The 23,419-nt window shown below is 34.0% G+C and overlaps 1 protein-coding gene across 1 annotated transcript in view; it reads right to left on the minus strand.

Moving 5' to 3' along the window:
- The window catches only part of LOC110441546 (A disintegrin and metalloproteinase with thrombospondin motifs 6-like), a 78,762-nt gene that overhangs the window by 30,091 nt on the left and 25,252 nt on the right, over positions 1–23,419 (minus strand). Inside the window, exon 2 of the mRNA XM_021484725.1 lies at positions 21,821–22,138. Within this exon, the coding sequence (XP_021340400.1) occupies positions 21,821–21,901 (81 nt within the window). The 5' untranslated portion in view covers positions 21,902–22,138. The remainder of the gene's footprint in view (positions 1–21,820; positions 22,139–23,419) is intronic.

A 23,419-nucleotide genomic window follows, 5' to 3' on the forward strand; every position in this document is an offset into this window, starting at 1 on the left:
GATTCAAGTGTAAAAGACTTACGATATAGCTGATGCATCAGTGCCAGAAGGTTTCCTGTACTGTCAGTGTATGAAATAGTCATATTCACAACACTATCCCAATCCCTAACCCATCCATCAGTTTTTACATTACGACCAGGAAGGAGTATTCAAATAACACTATTCTCTCAATTAGGAACTTTAAGTAACATGCAGTAAAAACTTCTAAAATAATATGGGTATCTCTGCATGATAAATAGAGTGAGTTATTATGCAGCTTACTTTGAAATGGGAGGAAACTGTTCCAAATGAAAACTATTTAAATAAATAAATAAATAAAAAATTAAACCGATTTGTAATCTTTAGTCAAGACTTCATTCTGGTAAACAGGATTAATCATGTCTGTTATTGATATCCTTTATTACTTCCAAATCATATTTAATACGGGGAATTTGTATTTGAAATTCAATAGAAAGGGGATTTGGTGACATAAGATGCAATATCGAATGAATCGAATTTCGAATTTGCACCTAAATACCTGACAGGAAAGGACGAATACAAAACGAGAATGTCTCATAAGAAAACATTTTTCATCAAGTTCACATAAAATGTGAAATTGGAAATACCTTCTAAAGGTATCAGTGAGAATAAAATTGTGTTGATTTAGCTTTCAATGATACGTCTACAGCAACGAAATTTCAGATTCAATCACAGACGGATCCTATTCACTTCAGGTCACAAATGAATAATTATTGGAGATATATTAAATGATGTTCTTCCAAAAAACGTACATGTCACCCTATCTTTAATCAAAGTATCACGCCCCTCTATTTTTCAATTCGACGAATTTTATTGTCTTTTGCGAAATTTTGAACTTAGATTTCTAATAATAGCCTTGCCTGCCAAGACGACATTGTTAAATGTTATTGTGAGGACGACATCTGCTTCAATATTTTCTGGCAGTCAATAACATCATGGTTGAGTGGGTTCTGATTAAGAGCTAACGGTTGAATGAATTCACTAGTGCAACGCATATTAAACAACAATTTCGAAATTTTACATAATGAGAAAGCATTATTAGATCACAGATGTTAGGGAGGTCGATGGTGTGGCTAATGGGAAAATATCATTTTATATGATAATCTGGATAGTTTTAATCTGTGACCCAGGGAATTATAGTTCAGATTCGAAGGAATTGAATATTTATTGGCTATAACAGGTCGTTCTTGCCAACAATATTCACAATCGCTCTACTCTGTACTCGTGTATGTTATCTAAATTGTCAGTATGTATAACTCTTACTACAATTAACTTTACATTTTCGTGTACTTAATATTTGCAAACTATGCCTGTAAGTTTTATTCACGATTTTATTGTGATTGTGAGAATGCCAGCTTTTAATATTGATAATTGATAATACCGGAAATAATATTTGCGAAAGATTTGAAGTCGTCAATGATTCTCCTTCAGAATATATCTTAATTTACATTACTTATCCCAGTGACTTTAAATAGATCGATGAAAGACATGTCATCAAATGAGTAACCATGAATTACACCATCATACAGCTGATTCGTCTTTCTAGGATTCATCAGTGATGCCCCCCCCCCCCCCCCCCCCCCCTTTAAACTGAGGTATTGTAAAACTTAAAAAGGCGTTCTGGTTCATATTAACTAAATGATAAGTAAAGCGGGTAATACCGTCAACCGCCGTGCCACTACTCAAATGGGATAAGTGTAGGTAGCAAGGTCAAGTCAACCGCCGTGCCACTACTCAAATGGGATAAGTGTAGGTAGCAAGGTCAAGGTCAAGGTCAAGGTCAAACGTCTGGCACTACGCAGTTAACTAACACAGTCTACCAAGGACAACAAGGTGTCAAATTATACTCAGGTGAAATTGTAGGCCACAGACGATCTGAAGTAGAGTGGATAAGCCTTTATTGTGATAGGTACCGACATGTAATACATACAAAATAGTAATTAATTTGACAGCAGAATTAATCTATTATGATACCAAGACAACCGAAATGCAAATAACTTGAAAGCGAACTAAGCAGGTTACGTTATTAACAACAACAAAAAAGCGTGAGATGTCAACATCACCTTGTTTATTTACCGTTATTGTCATGTTATTGAGATATCAGGCTGGCATAAATAGGTTTATTTGAACAGGAGTGTTTAGGTAAGCTGTTTTTATCTCTTTTTTTTCATTTACGTTAATGTATTTGATTCAATAATTATATGTCAGATATTATAGAAAAATATGTAATGCTATATTATTGTACAACGCATACAGCACCACTACTGTAGCTACCGCACCGCCGTGACAGCGGCTGTTTAAGTGTACCCTTTTTTACGCTAAAAGTCAGGGGAGTAATAACAACTATAGTATATCTGACACCTCAAGTACAGTAATGGATTAGGTAAAGTTGATAGTGTCGAATTCGGTGTTTGGACTAAATTGATACAATGTCACCTGACAAATTAGTAAAACCAACTGACTATAAGTATATGCAAACAATATTGTTTGTAAATTTAAAAAGACCATGCTACTTGGCTTACCGATGATTGTTTTAGAGTTAATGCAGGAATCGACCAGTACAAGTACGAACATTAAATACATTAAATAAGAATTTCGTATCTATTTATAACTTCTGAAATAGTTATTTTTATAAGTTAAATTATACATCTTATATTAATATTCTCTTACGATCATACATATTCACTACTTTCTCCAAATCTGTAGCATTTCTTTACCATAAAATCTGCAATGACCAAAACAATGGAACAAATTTAAAGTCAATGTTAAACTCGAAAATGCGATAGCACGAACAGATGAGACGATACAGCACAGAAAACCACGTTGGAAATCATAACAAAAACTAGTTTTTACTCCAACAATGTACATTTTGTTTGTTACATGTGTGTTCTAGATAAATCCAAAATATTTACATGACTTCTCCCTGATATCATCGAGGTTGGTCTACTATAAACGAATCAACGATCTTTCACTTATCTAACGTTAAATCAGATATAAAAATGTTGCTATGCTAATAAAGAAAGTACTTTTACGTATCCATTTCAATTTACTAATGCAAGTAATGTGCGATACAAATCATTTTATTTATTTATTTTTGCACGTTTTGGAACAATAGATACAAAACAACAAATTTGCACTCCCTTATTGAATAATACGTCATACAGGTGCAGTTTTCATGTTGTTGAAGAGGTGAAAAAATATGACGTAAAACTATTGTAAGGCGAAAGTCAACATCGCATGTGAAAAGTGCTTACATCAGATTCAAAAGGATACGACGGTTCCGTGTTAAACGTTAACAGAGCTTTGTCTCATAACTTTGAAATGAAATGTAATACAACCTGTCAATACTCAGTTCAATGTTAAATACATTTAATACAATCATTCTGAATTGTATATTTTCATATTTAGTGAATTAATTGCTGATGAAAACATACACAGATACGCACTTTCAGTTCACCTGTTCTGACGCTATTCCAGGTGTACTCAATCGGTACTGGTTGTTTAAATACCCTCTTGAGTTTAAGGGGCGTGTCTTTGTCAACATGAGGCGTGTTGGTAAATGTATACAGGTATTATGTTTTAATGCCATTGTGTTCATGATATAAAAAAAAGTCCATGAACAATTTCAAATTTAAATACAAGCGAGTATGTTCTACTTTCCCTGTTTACAGGTTACGCAGGGAGGAAGGGAAGGCGTTTTAATTAATATATACTGCATGGGTTTAAATACATATGGTGTGGAAAGGGAATTATTGTTCTTTTAAAGGTTTTTTGAAAAGTTTTAATTTTTCTTCAAGACATGCGTAAGTTGAAATATATTAAAGCCTTTAGTTGTGAGAACAATACCAAAACTTTAGAAAAGTTCTATTTATAACTTGATATTCTATTGTGTTAAGGAAACTTAATTTGTATGAAATATTTCAGCATGGAGTTATCTAAATATTTGTTCAATTGTCTTATTATGTTTTCATTTAACACAAATCTAACCACAAGAACAAATACCGATCAAGGTATTATTTAGTATATGCAACCACTGTTTTCAAAATTTTAAATTAGATTATTTATTTTGTTAGTTGTATTTGATTAAAATGTACCTGGAACGAAATATTAATAATGGAAGAAAATTATTGAATACTTATTGTTCCGTTCCGTATACAATCGGACCCTATATTATGAAATACAGAATATTAATTGGTTAATAGAAATTGATCTTTTTAGATATACTTAGTGAAGCCTTGTTTTACAAAAGTAATAACAACAAATCTGTTGACAAATATCACCTTAGCTTATATAATTCAAATTATTCAAAGTATTCACCAGTAAAGGCCTAGACTAGTTTTGATGATTTAATGACATAACAATAAGAAAATGGTACAATATTACATTTTTACCACTGAAATATCTGGAATTATCCGTTGAAGAAACGTGTATCTTTACTTAACTTAACTTCCATTTGTTAAATATAATCATGTTAAAATATAACTAGTATTATGCCTAAGCATAACAGTATATTTACTCCGCGGATTTTCACTTTAAAGTTCAGATGAAGCAACGGTAGCATTAGAGGTTGTTTCTGTACACCTTTGCAACATACGTTATGTTATTTATAGAACTACGCAATTGATTTCAGTTTTGTTTGGAAATCTTAGAAGATAATAGGAGCAAACGACATAGTAACGTCAATTAACCAATTCAAAATGGTGCTGTGTCTTGCAGATGTAATCAGAATCTGGCGTCAAATAATACGCTTCTACTTTCCGCTTTTTTCTGTTACAGGCATATTTGCGTCTCGTTACTTTAAAAATTGTAATACATAGAATATTTAATGGTTTTCCCGTTGAATGCCATACTTATTTTACTTGTATGGCGGAATTTACCGATATTAGCATAAATATTTAGTGACATTCAAAGGGAAAATCACTTAATATGCTCTCTTTATAAACCTTTTATGTATACAGTCATATGCATTTTCTTTAAACTTGTCCCATGTGACGTGTTTTTTTACATAATGGCGTGTGCAGAAAATGCGTACATCTGCATTCGGGATTATATGAGGTTGGATCATGTTGATGATGTCTCCTCGGTTCCAGAATTTCTCATCTTCTATACATTTTTATTTTAGTAAGTTGAGAATGTGATACAGTTTTCTAAAGTTACATTTATTAACGATTTCAATGCGCGTATCATAGCAAGTGTTAATTGTTCGATCACTATTTGTAAAATAATAATGGGAAAATGGTAGACGCAATAGTAAACTTAGTACTATCTAGCATGAATTTTATTGAGGAAGACATAAAAAACACGTGTAAATCTTGTATTTTAACAACAGATTTCTTATCTAGCTACCTTGTAACCCCAATGCTATTATGTGGTTATAGTGTCAATCTCAAATCAGGAAATGTGTGAGTGACATATACATCTCTCAAAATAAAAACCGGATTCAGTGATTATGAAACCATCGTAAAAATAGACTGAAAAAAATATCTTAATGTATCATGATAAAAGCGCTGAATTTAAATATTTGAATGAGGAAACTTCTTTCATTCTCTTTTCTCTATTCGCCAAGGTGATTCGAAAGAATATCAACTGTCTTAATTCAACATGAACTGTTTCTCTTAACATAAACTAGCCTAAACGTCCCTTTCCTCGTATGTTATTATGGTTAACTTCGTACACTTATCCTAACTAGTCGCACATGGTGATTCTATTTAAGGTTGTGACGATTTTGAAATTATTGAACAAAATGTGTTTTACCTGTCAAGTACATTACAAACATAGAAAATCTGTTGAGTATTTCGTTTACGATTTCTTAAATAAAAACAAAATATCAAAGTAAAGGTGATACACTTTAGTTAAGCAAAAGTGGCTCACCCGGCAATTTATCTAAACAAATCATGTTATTAATCATTGCGTGCAAAATCCTTCATATGTTATTGACCTTCTAGTACTATGAGCTTAGGGTTACGATTGGTATCAGTATATCGGGGTGGTATTGTACAATTATGCAAAACTTAGACCTCATAATTCTTAAAATAATTGTTTTGAGATAAGTAATTGTGAGAACGTGATCTTTCGTAACATGCGATCGTTTTATATTCGTGTTATTTGATCTTATTACTTTAACTACTCAACCTTTTTGCTCAATTAAGTTGATATATTTATATAGCGGCTTCAGTGAATTTGTAGTATCTCCTTATAACCGTTACCTTAATCCACTTACAACATGTCAATGACACAGTGATCATGCATTGGTTTTTCTCGTGCATATGTAGCTGCGTCTACGCAATGATAAGAAGGAGAGTTGAAGAAAGAAAAAAGTATACGCAAGGATAAGTGCTATACTTGAAGCGCAGGTATTCTAGTAAACAAGAGAGTGATAAGTATTCAAGGCAGAGTAGCCTTGTATAGTTCATACTAAGGTACGATCCTAGATCCCAATGCAACGGAACAGAATGAAGTTCAAGTCTAGAAGAGATCATGACATATTACGTTCATAAAACTTAAGTTTCAAGCTGACGCGGCCGTTTTTCTCTGTATACGTTCCTCTGAAAACAATTTCAGCGAAAATAAGCATGGTTACACACCTGCTTTGTTACACCAAATTATACTATTGTATTACTTATGATATCCGTCTTTCGTTGCGAAGCATTTATCTCAACTAAAATTAATTTTATCACATAATGCACTGTGTTATCCTGTGAATATACCCATGTCATATTGTTTGCGTATTAACCTATGTAGTATGACCTATAAGCCCTGTGATTGGTTGTAAGTTTCAATTGTTTCAATTGTGACGTCACGTCTAGGTCTAGGGAAAGTATTTATGATACTCATCACGAATTTTTCAGTTTAACTAGCCAGAGGCTCTCTAAATTGAAAAATTCTGGTTGTAACAAATATTCAACATTGTGGTGGATGGGTTGGCAAGGGCAATTTTCTCATTTTTTTGCATTCCCGTTACGCATGCTTATTTCTTTCCAAGTCTGAAATGTTGCGAGTTCTATTTTGTAAATCGGCTCTTTGTCGTCCTAAGCTTTGGTGCCATAGTAGGCGCATTGGTATATTTAAACAAGAAACTCGTATATAAGCGATTAAGATTATTTATCTATTTTTGTTTTGTTTTGTTCAAGCATTTTTGCCAAATTAGATATAGATTACGATGAATTTCGCGTCGACAAAGCGCCATTCAAGACAGAAAACGGTGTTTATCTTTTCCAATTTTCGCAACGACAAAGAGACATTATTGAATTTAAAGACTGTTTTTTTTCCGCATTGTCGTGGTGACAAAGTAAACATGACTCTACTAGATACCGTAACCCTTCCGATAAAACATGATATTCGAGGTTTAAGCAAATGAGAAAGATGAACATTACATATACATGAATGAATTATTGTGTTGGTAAGTACCTTATTTATTACAAAAAACAATAAATGATAGTGAGATTGAATAATAACATTTTCGAATATGTGATGCATGTTATGGCTAAGAGTACGTTTATATAAATCTAATCAATAATTATTTGACCTGTGATAATAATTCGTTTTGTAAGAAACATACACATACATAAATGGGAATTTATTTCAAGACAAAGGCATCTATCTTAATATTGACCCAAATGTCCCTTTAGCCAGGCAATATCCAATGTGATGTGTAAGCCTGATGATCAAGTAATCAGTATATGATATATTTCCTTTGTACAATCAAATGCATCCTCGATATCCAGGGGTTACGCTCACTTTCGCTCTCTACACCCATGGAATATGTCATAGCAAAATTGAAGGCACGAAGACAGCTGTTTGATTGGTCTCAGGTAAAACAAATTGACCAATCGCTAGGCCGATACCTGTCCTTTGAAGATTACTAAGGAGAGACACCCGACTTCAAAGCCTGCTACTTTTAACCGTTACGTGACCGCAATATTCTTTTGATGTACATCAAAGGATCAAGCTAGTCTTCGCGTTTCATCTTCAAGGTGCTGCACACTGAGCCTCCAATTTTCTATGACATATTCCAGGGGTGCAGAGAGCAAAGTGAGCGTAACCTCTGGATATCGAGGATGATTCCAATGACAATCACTTATAGATTTAATTAGTGTTTTGTGTATAGTCCGCAGCTTTCAAGTTGATTATTGGCGACTTGTAATCTATTAGAACAAAGGTGGCAACGACAAAGGACAAACATCTAGATCAATAGGAACAGATAGCAAATGAAACTGAAAATACAATAAAATTATTAGTGAATTCATCGTAAAAAACAATAAGTAACAAGAGGTAAAATATCGTCCCCTACATGTGGCAAACAGCATGCTGTACTCCCGTGAAATCAAGGAGAGAACAATTTGTTTGCAGGTTTACCTCTGTCTTACGTAATTTATTTAAATACAATCTTGTGTCATTAATGAGTAAGGACCAGGTTACACACTGTTTTCCAGATGTTTTAACATAGAAGTGTAAATGTCAGACTGACATCTTAGTCAAGGTATCACTTACATAGCTTCGCGAATAAGTGCTTTCTCTCGTAAATAATCACATCAAAGTTATTTTCAGTGCCAGTCCTTGACAAAAAATAGTTGTGGTCTTAATCAACATCGGGTAAATAATTTAATAAGTAATCAATAAATGAAAGCCAAAAATTGATGAATAGGTTCCTTCTCTCGTAAATAATCCACATCAAAGTTATTTTTATTGTCAGTTATTGACAAAAAATATTGTTGGTCTACATCAATATCGGGTAAATAATTTAATAAGTAATCAATAAATGCAAGCCAAAACTTGATAACACATGAAATGTTAAAGGTTCGGACTGGATATAATGAACGTTTATCGTGACAAATTAGAAATAGTGTTGCCACGCCTACAGATATGAGAAAACTCGATACCCTTTGGTGGTCACTCAAGCAGCAATAGCGTTGTCACAAGCATCGTAAACGACCAGGTTTTTGTTAATACAACGCTCGATGGTGACGTGATAGTTTTACCTATGACATCTTCAACATCTCATCTCCTTTTATGTCTAACCCTTGTTTACGACGTGCACCTGCTCAGGTTTCCCCCCCACCAGATGAAGGTAAATGGGTTTGGGAGTAATCCTTGAAGTAATTTTAAAGTAACAGCTATACAGCGGGACCTCACGAAACCGAACCTTAAGCAGAGACACCTAACAAATTCGGACCATACAAAGTGCAAATGCGAATCGTACACTATAAAGCTTGACTCTGTTAATCCGCAAATGAAATACCGTGTTTATGAGTTTGTACAACATTAATGATATAAGTTTTTTTAATTCATTAATCAGTTTTGATGACCGAGCAGGTGACCGAGTACATTTTCTCTTCCGATCAGGGAGTCGAACCTCGGCCGTTGTGTAGAAATGTTAGTGCGCTATCAACTGCGCCACCCAAACACACATATCCGGAAATCATTCACATCATTCTGAAAGCCTTTGTTATAGTAATAATTCATTAAATTTGATTCGGAAATCTTAAATCTCCATTATTATGGTTCAGTGTCAATAAAGATTTGGGAATATACGAATGAGGGATTTATGTTTACCTTTTAGTTTCTACCAACTATATTACCTATAACTCACCTTCGCCACCAATTAGACCTCGCGCATGTGTTTGTACAAAATGTATTGACACATTTAACGCCATACAATTGTAAGGTATATTGCCTGAAGGTTACGTTGGAAATGAGATTAAATGTCCCATGTTAATTAAATGCCGATGAATATCAGTTTATCCTCATTAGCACGCATTAAACATATTCGTCTATGTGTTTTATTGAAATTGATTGAATGAATTATGTAGATTATGTGGCTTGGATTGTGGTCGTGTTAAATCAATCTTCTGGGTAACCATGATTCCTTAATTGAATGTTACAACATAATGTATCAGACGTTTCCATAAATACCGCCTTATCAATCATTTTAAACCTCAATTTTAAATTTAAAAACATCTTTATTTTGAAAACATCAAACGTAATTACACAAAACATGTAATGTAGGGCGTTGTGTACATGGCTACATACTTGGTAATGACTAGGCACCAAACCTTTAAATGTTTTGGACATGGTTATGATCGATGACTAATTCATCTAATTGCACTTTATTGACTATAATATTAAAATATTGGTATTCAGTGTCTATTAAAATTGTGTTTCCAACATGGAATATCAGTAATGAAATATTTTTTTGTTGTTTATTTATTATCTAAATCTATCTATCACGGCTATGTAACATAATTTATCAGAGCTAATATCAGTATTCATTTTTATTTTATTTAATGGTTATTGATACCTTCATATTTTATTTGTTTTGCAATTTATTATCACAGTTATTTTTAATGTACAAAAAAGCTGTTCTGCAATATCGTAAGAATTTCCATTTGATTCCTTTAAATGTTTCGGGATGGTTAAAGCTTCACTAGTTTTGCATTACAGTATCAGTAATGGATGGGGGGCCAAACCAGTCACTGATCCAGTTAGATGTTGCTGAACTATTTATCGAGTCCCAGTGTATTAACGCGTTAATGAAAAAGCCAGTTTACACTAAGAAAGCTACCTTACACTAAGGTAAATTTTACGTGAAATTCATTGGCTGCTATAGTTGTATGCCCGGTGACAGATTTAAGGGAATTCTTGTTTTTAATTACGTTAGATATGATTTCTTTTTTTAATTGGTGTGATGTGAATATTTACAATATATAATAACTTTAAATTATCTGATCATATGTGAGCAGAAGTAAGTCAACGATTTCAGTTAAACAGAAAATAAAAAGTGAATAATTGTCATAGCGTTAATTACATAAATGATATATAATGAGATATTGATTATAATAATTACTCCTATTGTAATTAGATTTGGTTTGACTTGTTCACTCCTAAGTTTTGATATTTAAATATCATCCAAATATTAATTGCTATAGATAAATGTACCATGTAAAATGTTACATTTTTTGGTTAGATGAAATACTATTTTCTCCATAACACTGATTACATTCTCTGTACAGCGACTTTAAATATATCTGTGTCGTGATCTTAAGTATAATTATAAATTAACAGAGTCAGAAACACGTGATGGAATTCAATAGAATTGTCTACAATAAACGCCGAGCGATTTATTTTTACGTGAAGGTCAGTAATTGGTACCAGGGATATGGAGCAAGAATGCCAATATTAAGGCCCAGATTTTCTAAGCTTACATAAAATCTAATTTAAACTTTTTAAAAGGACTTCTCATTTTGTTCGGTTGTGAAATTATCATCATCTTAGCTATAATCAAACACAGTTGTAGAGGTATTGGCGAATCTATTTAAATGAACATTTCCCATGTAAAGAATTGAAGCGTCACGATCTTAACGCCTGTTAACACTGGGAAATGTGAATCGATGATAATCATGCACAGCGTTATGTAACGTAGCATTTCAGGGTCTTAGTACAGAAACAAATTATCATAGGGGCAAGCATTCAAGTCAATGAAGCACCCATGCTAATCTGAGTGAGTGAAATCTTCAATAGGGACAAATGACACGACCAACATTATAACACTGTACATTGTACCAGATAACAGTTCAAAGAAGTGAAAGTCATTTATAGAATATGGTCATAAAATACCTGTCGTGTAAGCTGTCTTAAATGATAAAAAGAACATCTTTCTTTGTTACAGCATTTCATTACGTAGAGCCCTATGTCAATATTCTATTGTACTGAAGGATCTCCTGGTACGGCTGTCATATGTCGCCAATTTGTAAAGATTTATGATATGTTTTTAAATGTAGCGTTGCAATTGTTTGCATCGACAAATACCCAGTTTTTGTGTAAATGTTTGTGATCCGAACTCTAACCGATTCACAGTAAGAAGATTAGTGTAATGCTAGACATACATGTCTGCCCGATCCCACACTAAATGTATTCTGATCGCTGTGTGGAAACATTCTAATATTTTTTTAATTCCCAAAGCTAAGTTATACGTCAATATTTGCTATTAAATTACGACCATGTAAAGTGAATGTTTAAATAATTAATTCAAGATTTTTCCAGTCATTTGTATTAACTAATCACCTCCTTGAATAGTTGTCCTGAAGTTCTTTCTCATGTTCCATTGTTATGAATGGAGTTTATTTAAACACATCAATTAAATAGCCATACGTACTTTTAACATTAAGTTTAATGTTAAAGTTGTTGTTTCAGACTTAATTACAATTACATATCAAAAAGGTCACAAACAAGTCAGTAACATTTCAAAACCACTTAACGAAAAGGTCACAAACAAGTCAGTAACATTTCAAAACCAAGTAACGAAAAGGTCACAAACAAGTCAGTAACATTTCAAAACCAAGTAACGATAAGGTCACAAACAAGTCAGTAACATTTGATAGCCAGGTAACAAACAGGTCACAAACAGGTTTGTAACATTTCAAAACCAGGTAACAAACAGGTCACAAACAAGTCAGTAACATTTCAATACCAGGTAACAACCAGGTCACAAACAAGTCAGTAACATTTCAAAACCAGGTAACAAACAGTTCACAAACAAGTCAGTAACATTTCAATACCAGGTAACAACCAGGTCACAAACAAGTGAGTAACATTTCAAAACCAGGTAACAAACAGGTCACAAATAAGTCAGTGACATTTCAAAACCAGGTAACAAACAGGTCACAAACAGGTTTGCAACATTTCAAAACCAGGTACCAAACAGGTCACAAACAAGTCAGAAACATTTCAAAACCAGGTAACAACCAGGTCCAAACAAATTGGTAACATTTCAAAACCAGGTAACGAAAAGGTCACAAACAAGTCGGTAACATTTGATAACCAGATTACAAACAAGTAACAAACAGGTCCAGACAGGTCAGTAACATTTGATGACCAGATTACAAACAAGTAACAAACAGGTCACAAACAGGTCGGTAACAAATAAGTAACATATCCTAACCAGGTAACAAACAGGTCACAAACAGGTCAATAACAAATAAGTAACATATCCTAACCAGATAACAAACAGGTCGATAACATATTACAACCAGATAGAAACAAGTATGAACCAGGTCATTAGCATTCCACAGCAACATAAAAAACATGTAACAAAAAGGTCACAAACAGGTCAGTAACAAATAAGTAACATATCCTAACCAGGTTACAAACAGGTCAGTAACAAATAAGTAACATATTCTAACCAGGTAACAAACAGGTCAGTAACAAATAAGTAACATATCCTAACCAGTTACAAACAGGTCAGTAACAGGTCAGTAACAGGTCAGTAACAAATAAGTACCTTTTTCTAACCAGGTAACAAACAGGTCAGTAACAAATAAGTAACATATCCAAATCAGGTAACAAACAGGTCAGTAACAGGTCAGTAACAAATAAGTACCTTTTTCTAACCAGGTAACAAACAGGTCAGTAACAAATAAGTAACATATCCAAATCAGGTAAAAACAGGTCGGTAACATATCACAACCAGAGAGAAACAAGTATCAACCAGGTTCATTAGCATTCCACAGCAATATAAAAAACAAGTAACAAACAGGTCACAAACAGGTCAGTAACAAATAAGTAACATATCCTTACCAGGTTACAAACAGGTCACAAACAATTCAATAACAAATAAGTAACATATCCAACCCAGGTAACAAACAGGTCAGTAACAGGTCAGTAACAAATAAGTACCATTTTCTAAACCAGGTAACAAACAGGTCAGTAACAAATAAGTAACATATCCAAATTAGGTAAAAACAGGTCGGTAACATATCACAACCAGAGAGAAACAAGTATCAACCAGGTCATTAGCATTCCACAGCAACATAAAAAACAAGTAACAAACAGGTCACAAACAGGTCAGTAACAAATAAGTAACATATCCTAACAAGGTTAAAAACAGGTCACAAACAGGTCAATAACAAATGAGTAACATGTCCTAACCAGGTAACAAACAGGTCAGTAACAATGAAGTAATATATCCTAACCAGGTTACAAACAGGTCACAAACAGGTCAATAACAAATAAGTAACATATCCTAACCAGGTAACAAACAGGTCAGTAACAGGTCAGTAACTAATAAGTAACATATCCTAATAAGGTAAAAACAGGTCGGTAACATATCACAACCAGATCAAAACAAGTATCAACCAGGTCATTAGCATTCCACAGCACATAAAAACATGTAACAAACAGGTCACAAACAGGTCAGTAACAAATAAGTAACATATCCTAACCAGGTAACAAACAGGTCAGTAACAAAAAAGGTAACATATCCTAACCAGGTTACAAACAGGTCAGTAACAAATAAGTAATATATCCTAACCAGGTATAAACAGGTCGGTGACATATCACAACAAGATAGAAACAAGTAACAACCAGGTCATTAGCATTCCACAACAACATAACAAGCATGTAACAAACAGGTCACAAACAGGTCAGTAACAAATAAGTAACATATCCTAACCAGGTAATAAACAGGTCAGTAACAAATAAGTAGCATATCCTAACCAGGTTACAAACAGGTCACAAACAGGTCAATAACAAATGAGTAACATATCCTAACCAGGTAACAAACAGGTCAGTAACAAATAAGTAATATATCTTGATCAGTTAAAAACAGGTCGATAACATATCACAACCAGATAGAAACAAGTATCAACCAGGTCATTAGCATTCCATAACAACATAACAAGCATGTAACAAATAGGTGAGTAACATATAAAAATTACATAGAAAACATGTGAAAACAAGTTAGTAACATAACATAACCAGATAGCAAACATATTATTAACATGATAATTATATAGAACAGAGACACAAAGATGTTGTGAGCAGCTCCCTAGCGCTTTGTCCTCTTCAGAATAAACATCAGAAGCGATGAAAGCTCTAGGGTGCTGCTCATAATTACTTAATAGTAGATAATAATGCAACAAGTTCTTGCAATGGAAAATATAATATAAAATAAGAAGCATACATGACTGACTGCTAAGCCTTTCTGCCTTCTTGGGCTCCTTCAGTCGGACAGATGTTTATTATTCGCCGTTATTAACCTGACACCATCAACAGTTACGTAATAAAAACATTGGTTACGTCATCAATAAAAACACTGTAAAAATAATGTGCGTTAAACCTGGGTTTTAGGATAATTACACGCATTTATTTGTTCATTAAAGTATTTTGCAACTGGATCATCGTTATTCAGTTTGTAAATAGGTAAATAGGAAATTCATAACAATCAATTTTAGAACTTTGAAGCATTTGTTTGCTAAAGAACAATTCTCAGAAGGAATCAACCGCACTGTTGTCAGTCCATGAGTTGTAAAATAGACCCGACTCAGATTGAGGCTGTATTCTAATTAAAGTTCATTAGACTTTGGTACCATAACCTGAACTCACCCCGGTCTCTTCCCAAGGGTATCATGTTTCTGTGTTTGGGTACAATATTGCTTTTCATCATCATGATAGCTAAAGGTGCATAATATTAACAAATACGTGTGTCCAACCCATAACCTCAATAATTGTAGTCAGATCATATTTATATAAACACAAACATGAAAGTGAACTCACTTCCTTAGTTAATCATACTTTATTGCTTTATTTTTTTATCTGATAAAATCACTGGTTGATTTTTTTAAATGTGTTTACGTTTTTTTTTTTTTTTAAATGTATTTGAAACGATACAAAAGAAAAACGATATGTACATGTCAAGCTTTGTAACAGGAACCCGACGTTAGTGGGCGTTCGACGGGTTGTCTGTACCACCCGGTTATCATACTAACTCTGCCTGAAGTCCATTGTTGTGTTTTATTACGTAAGTATATGGACTGCAGGACAGTAAATGATAGGCGATTTCAGCCTAACCCCACAGCTTGTATCATCTTACATATATGAGTCACAGTTTAAGACTCTATTCTTTCTTTCCTGTAGAATGTTAAATTGTCATATTTTCCCAACATCATTTGTATTTTGTGATATAAGCCCCAAGTGTCAAAGATATTTTATCTGTAAATAACTTTTTATCCTTAAAGAAACTATATTTAACAACACTTATGAAGCAAGTTAGGACAACTTAAATTGATTACTTTTGAAGGTCCAAATAGGTGCGCGCAGGGAATGTTCATGTGGAAGGTAACCGGAGTATCCGGAGAAAACCGTCTTGGTGGAAGGCGAGACCGCTATCCACTGCAAAACCGACCACTAACAAATTTAATTTACCCAGTACAAGCATTGTATTTTAAAGTCACAAGTAAAAACATCTAGAAAGCAGCAGCTACTGCATATTTCGAAATGTCCATTTTGATTGTTCCAATATTGACGATTCATGACATATTGTCCACAATTGCTTTTTAATCAATTGCAACTGCACTTTATACTTAATACTTTATACAGAAGTGTTCGCTTTTTATTTAGTTTCCAAAAAAATGTTTGTTCCTGATAATAGTAACTTCGTTCACGTGTTTTTGTTGCCATATCCAAGCACGGCCTGCTGGTCAGTTTCTCTCTCAATCTCATGTCCATTACCAATGATCCGCGCGGACCAGCATCAGTTGATGTAGTTTGGCTGTTCCGAATCTGGTTCTACTGTCGTCTGCGTCGAATGTTGGCAGCTATTGCAAAATATTCAACAAGCAGCTGAGAGAATTCGCAATTCTCTTTTCCAAAATGTGTGACATTTTAACTTACACAATTGTCCTTAATTCTTGATGTAGTGTTTATTCATTTTTACGTTTTATATCATGACTTTAGGTACAAATTTCCTCATGATTTAATGAAACGCAAGCTAAAAATATTTCTTACCAGCAAATCATGGCACTGCAAACAAATAATCAGAGAGATCAAAATGGGCATGAGATTTTACAACGGGCTGGCAGAACTGAAATATTTTCTTAAACTGTTTCTTTCAAGCATGAGCGATATTATACCTCAGCATTAACATCACAATTAATGTTTTCCTTCCACGTAGTATATACTCTTAGTCATTTATATCCAAGTGAATCAAGGTCGATGTCATGTGTGTATTGGTACTATTGATTAATACTGTCTGTATCCCATATTCTTTCTCCTTGATTAATCAAGGAATGGAAATATGGGCCATACCAACCTATCGGGTAATTTAAAGGCCTCAATTCGGTGAGCTGTTCCATGGATGATTTTAAATATTGATATCTGCTGTAGGGACTTTTATCCCCAGTCAATAACGGCAACGCTGGTGAAACGATGAAGTTAGCCTCTGTGTCAGATAAATGGCGAATATTAAAGTAAAGTAACCAACTGACTCGCCATCTGAATGGTATACGAAAGTATAAGACACATAGTTTTCAATTGGTTATACATTCTGTTAATACTGAAGCTACTTATTTATATAAAGAATGTGAGGTGTTGAAGTGGTGGGAGCTAGGCTAGGCAATTTGGTGCCGTAGGTCGTGAGATAGAGGCCCAGTTTGGGCACGAGTCATAGAATTGTCTACCATTGTCACTTGCGTTTTTGTGTTATTTATTCGCTTTTAATAAAGGTTTTTCATTTATTCGCTTTTAAGAAAGGCTTGTATCTATATATCGGATACTTTATTTATATTGATCATAATATCGAATTATACATAAGGGAATGATTGTGATTATATTTGCAGACAATCGGGTATTAGCCTTGCTATTAACTTCAAGAATTGACCTCCGACAAAAAGTATAGTGTATCATATCGGTCGAGGATTTTGGTCTAAAACATTTGGCTAACTGTCACAAGACACGCACTGTAACCTACTGCGTCTAATTATCTTTCCTGTACAAGACGCTAGATCCAATTAAGAATAACTAAATACCTGTATTAAGGGATCAACGTTACAGGTATTAGGTTTGCACCATATGAACTAGCCTTTCTATTATCAGAGATTATGCAATGTGTCTCGGATTATTGTCTTTATTCCCCAGAACATATCTTTTGCAGGAATATTGATTAAAACTAATTAGAAGGCCGACATTCTACACCAGCAAATGTTCCAAAGATATCTATGAACATAACAAGTTTTTGACATCATGCATGTTGGGAACTATTTTAGAAGGCAGACTACTTAGCTTTAAAATGAAAAAATCATGCATATTGTATGTGATAGATGAAGAAACATTTTGTGCTTAAAGTAGAATATGTCATTATGCTAATTCACTGCCCTTTCAAAAATTGGAAAAGTGTTTTTGTCTCATTTTCAATTACAATTCATCCAACTGTTGCAAGCTTAATTGGCAATCATGCCATAAATGACTAATCCAACCAAATCCATTAAAGAACTAGTAATGACAACTATAGGTCAGAGGAATGTAAAATGAGGACAATTGTATTTCTGATAATTGTCCTAAAAACATCTGGTTGTCCTGTTTAACATTTACGTACATCAATTCACAGTTTGTCTTTTAGACGTAAATTCTTTAACTCGTCGACCAGAATGAATTTATCAAATATGGCTACTCAGTACCATAGGAAACCTTGGCTATTTTGACCTAACTGCTCTCAACTTACATGGGTTTTATTCTTTAGTAACAGTAACGTGTTGCATTCTGTTTTTTATGTTACATTTCGTTTGAATAGTGAACAGCATAAATGGCATGGGTAGTTGACATTGGTACTATCAAATAAGTTCTTTTCAACTTATATTAGACACTCTTGTTGGCACCGATGGGAGTGCACAGGGTGTCTTAATGAGTGAGGAATCCGAAGATACTCATAAAAACATTCGTGATCGGGCAGTGACAACTGCCTTTTATATGTATAATATTTTTTCTCTGGATAATGAGCTCGTCGCCGTTTCCTTAACAGGCGGCACATGGAAGAAGATAGAGTGCAGTATTATCTTCTCAAAAACTAAATACATAATCAAGGGATCGTAGATAGATTGTCATAGGCCTATTATGACATGGTAAGGTCATAGTTAAATAATGTCATAGTCATAAAATGACATTGAAATAGTGACATAATGCTATTGTGTAACCTCATGACGTCAGCAACTAAATAAACAGATTATGACCTGTTATGATGATGTTACATTCTCCTTTCTGACCACAAGTACACTTTTATCATACGACCATGTGGTTCTAACTTCAAAATTAAAGTACAAAGAGAGTAGATCTGGCTGCGTTTTTATGGAGATAGATTATTTGCATTTAGATAGTTTCTGAAAAAAGTTAATATCGAATAACGTTGCATATCTGATATGTTGTTGACATAATCTCCTTTTTTGTGATACTTTAAAGTACTTTTCTATTATTTTCCTAAATGCTGACTTTAAATTGCATTTTCCCCTGTCAAGATGATAACGTCAACCTGTTGACAGGTAATCTGGTATCCATACCTTTTTGCCATCAGCAAATCAAAATGAAACACTTGTTGTACAAAACCACATACAAAAAGCTTCGTATTATCCAGAATACGTACGTTGGACCCAATTTGTATATTTTTTTTATTAAAAATGATTCACAGTGCAACGATATGTAGAGAGGCATGAGGAACAATCTTGTCTCACTTAGGCATATGGATGGCATAATCGGCAATGACCATTACGTCACATTAAGCCATACTGATTTGAACAGCACTGGACTCGCACTGACAATAAACATGCCATATCTACTTACATCATTTTATATAAAATCGATATATACATCATTTCTTTGAAGAAGGTTGTGATGTGTACGTGTAGCTTTGATCTGGATGAACTACATTTTATTGTATATAGAAAAAACAAATGAAAAAGCGTAAGGTTATTCCACTATAATGTAGAGAACATTTCATGAATTTTTTTACTTTTAATTACTCCCAAATTAAAGATAAAGAACTTAAATAACATATTTCAACACCTGTTTTTCTGGTAAAACATTTCATTGAAAAGAATGTACTCCACACTTGCCTTACCATGCTTATAACCGTAATATCCTTATGATTCTAATTAAGTTCACCTGTATACATTATGAATTTCTCATAAGTGAGCAATATTTCACCATTTTATACCCATAACCGTTAAATTAACCAAAACTGTTGTAGATCATTAATGTAAGAGCCCGTCAGAGACTGGTTTACATGAAACATAATTGAAATTTAAAACACATTATAAATGTGTTGATGTCACACGGAACACAATTTGAAACTATTTAAAATCACTTATTAACCTGTGAAGATAATATTTGTTTCGTAAATGCGATAAACGACTTTTAAGTGGGTCGGGAAAGATCTGAGACCCAGATGTTCCAACCTTTTTTTGCTTTCCGAATCATTAAGTTTATATATTGTAAAATGTGGTGTGTGGCACACAATATCCAGCATCAACTTTTCACAGGAAATGAAATATAACGTTTTACAGGTTATATACTATAAAGAATAAATCAAGTTATAATTATTAAGAGAACTTGTGGTGACGTCACAATGATTGGTATCGCCCTCTGTATTCACACTTTTTGCCCTTTTCAATTTAGAGCACATCCTTACCTAAATTAAACACTTATAATCCATGATGTGCGAGGATCAATAAGTGATAATAGCTGAACTTTATTGTAAATCACAAACAAAATATCTTTGCACAAATATTGTTTCGAAAATGTAACAAGAAATATGACAGATGATTTATGTAGGAAATTAACACGGATAAGGAAAGGAAAATGACCATGAAATATTTACAAATAGCAAAACATTTTTTGTCATTTCTCGCAATTCTCCCGTACAACAAATCACATATTTAACAAACAAAACCATACTTAAAAGGCGATGCAGGAATAGAGCGAAAGGAGCTTATGAAACATTAAAAATAAGACGGGAATCATCATGAACTGCGCAAAAACAAACAAAAAAGTTACCCTCCATAATTTCGATGTCAATAATTTGTTTTAAACGTGTTTGCCCGAAACATATTTGTCATCCTCATACCGATGAATATTGTGAATAATGTTTTGAATGCATCAAAGTACTATTCTCTCTGAAACGTCCCTAAGTCTTATTACGTCTCCGCAGGTAGGGCGTAAGAATTGTACCTGCTTCCCCCATTGCATGATCGTAAGAGGCGACTAAATTTGGGATCTTAACTTTTCTCTTCTTTCTAAACAACTTTCTTCTTACTTATGTCTCCATTGGCAATGCCTCATTTTTGGCCTTTAGATGAGCGTTCGACCCTGTGATGAAGGCTTTGGGTTCTGACCCCTGGCAGAGACATACCAGAGTCTGTAAAAATGGTAGTTGCTACTCCTGCTTAACGCTCAGCAATTTAGGAGTGGGACGACCGGTTCGCCCGTTGTCAGTATAATGTGATCGNGTTAAGAATAATACAAGAATAATAATAATGTAGATTATCTACGTAACTTTATAAGTTAAAATGAGATATAATTGTTCTTTCCCAATCATGTAATGCACATTCTCTGTTGTGTTTCTGTCTCATTATACTGCTGACTGATAAAGTAATATTTTTTACAATAATTACAATGTACGCTGGTTGGGTTTTTTCTCTGTCATCATGGTCATCATTGGAACTACTGTGGACAAAGAACTATGCGTTCTCGTCTGTATTGTATCAGATGTACCTACTGCGACTCATTCACCAACAAATTGTCTTAGATCGATAGAACATATACAAGCATAGAAAGGCACTTAGCTTCAGACATTATGAAACGTTTAACCTCTATCATCAAATCTGTTCCCGAACAAGTCAGTCGTTAACTGTTCTGATATAATCTCAATATTCCAGTATTGCTTAAGTTGCTTCTCTGATATGCATTAGCTGAACTTAGTGTTATCATAATAGTTAAGCAGTTAATTTCACAACAATAAAAACATAAGAATATAATGCCAACTTACCGATTTGGAGAATCCTTGTGACGTCACAGCCAACAGCACAATGCCGACTAAGAGATAGTGTAATGAGATTGCGTCCTCCATCGTGCCAGAAATCCACCAAGGGCAATGATGGTTCAGGGCTCAAGGATGCACTAAGTCGTGAACTTGATTATATATATATCCTTGCAATCACGTGTTACAAGTATATCCCTGACAACACGTACATAAACAGTTCATATTGCGTTTTAGGCAGTCTGCATGTTTGGCTTTGGTACTGTGACTTGTCAATCACAGGCACGCGCTCGTTGGAAGCATGGTGCATGTCAACCACTGTCCAATCTAAAATAAGTAAACAAAGTATGATGTAATGTGTTCATTATATCCAGGCAATCAGTAGGTCCCTCCCCTCCGGTTACATCGTGATGTCATGCAACTGGATTACTTGTTTACCGCTCTATGAATAGTTAACTATTTACTGACGTGTTTGTGGCATTAGGGTATTGAGCTATATATTAGTTCCCTCCCTGTCGTTTCTATTCCGTCTACATATTCAGAGGATATCACCCCAAAGATCACATTGAGACGGCCTGGATATATACCAAAAATCCGTTTTAGCTACATACAAGATGAGCTATTGCCTATAACATGTTCCGCCGATAAATATCTATTCAATAACCCGAAATTAGATAGCTGTGCCATCCCCCTGGTTACATGTCGGTATTCAGGATGATGTCCCACCCCTCCGATTAAGTCGTAATCTCATTCTAATACCCCCGAAAAGACACAATATTGCGTCTAACAATGTACGCTAGGTATCTGATAGAGCAGTACCAGGCTGTATTCAGTCCTCCACGTTTTAAGCCTAATGTAACAAACATGATCTCGCATAGAAAACTGGCCAACCAATACACCGCCCAGAGAGATGAATACCCATACTCCGTGATGAGAGCGTACCGTACCGCTATAAGTATACCATGATTTGTGTTAGCATTAGAATTGGCATAGGGTGTGCGTTTGTTCTGTTATAAAAGCGTGACTATTTTATTAATAGTAAACTAACTAGAGATACAATGTTTGGTTTGTTCTAAACCAGGTGTTATACACAGTCGTGTCAGCGTCTCATTTAGTGGGAAAATGTGTAGTTCTTACTACGCACACTCGTTATTTAGTACTTGATCAGATACTAGACTAATGACCGCGATGTGAACTCTGATAATAGACCCATAAGCATACACGAGATGCCATGCATTTAATGATAAAACCTGTCATTGACACCAATACACCCGAACAGTTACATTTCACATCCTAGTTCATATTCAATGTTAGAAATTATCTCTAATACAAAAATCTAAAACCCAACATTTGGATATTAAAATCACATTAGAAAACATATTATAAAGTACTCAAAATTGTATTTAGAATACCATTAGAACATTTAAACATATATTGTATATGCAACATGCTCTGATTGCATGTGTCGATGTGAATAAGTCGAGTCATGTATTGCGTCGGAACAAATGATGTATTTTTATAACACTGAAAAAAATAATTGCACAGTGTATAATTAGGAACACTATGTATCGACATTCTTTGTTTGTAAGTGAAACTACTGTAATGGAG

This window comes from Mizuhopecten yessoensis, unplaced genomic scaffold, assembly GCF_002113885.1.
Source record: "Mizuhopecten yessoensis strain PY_sf001 unplaced genomic scaffold, ASM211388v2 scaffold716021, whole genome shotgun sequence".
Lineage (NCBI taxonomy): Eukaryota > Metazoa > Mollusca > Bivalvia > Pectinida > Pectinidae > Mizuhopecten > Mizuhopecten yessoensis.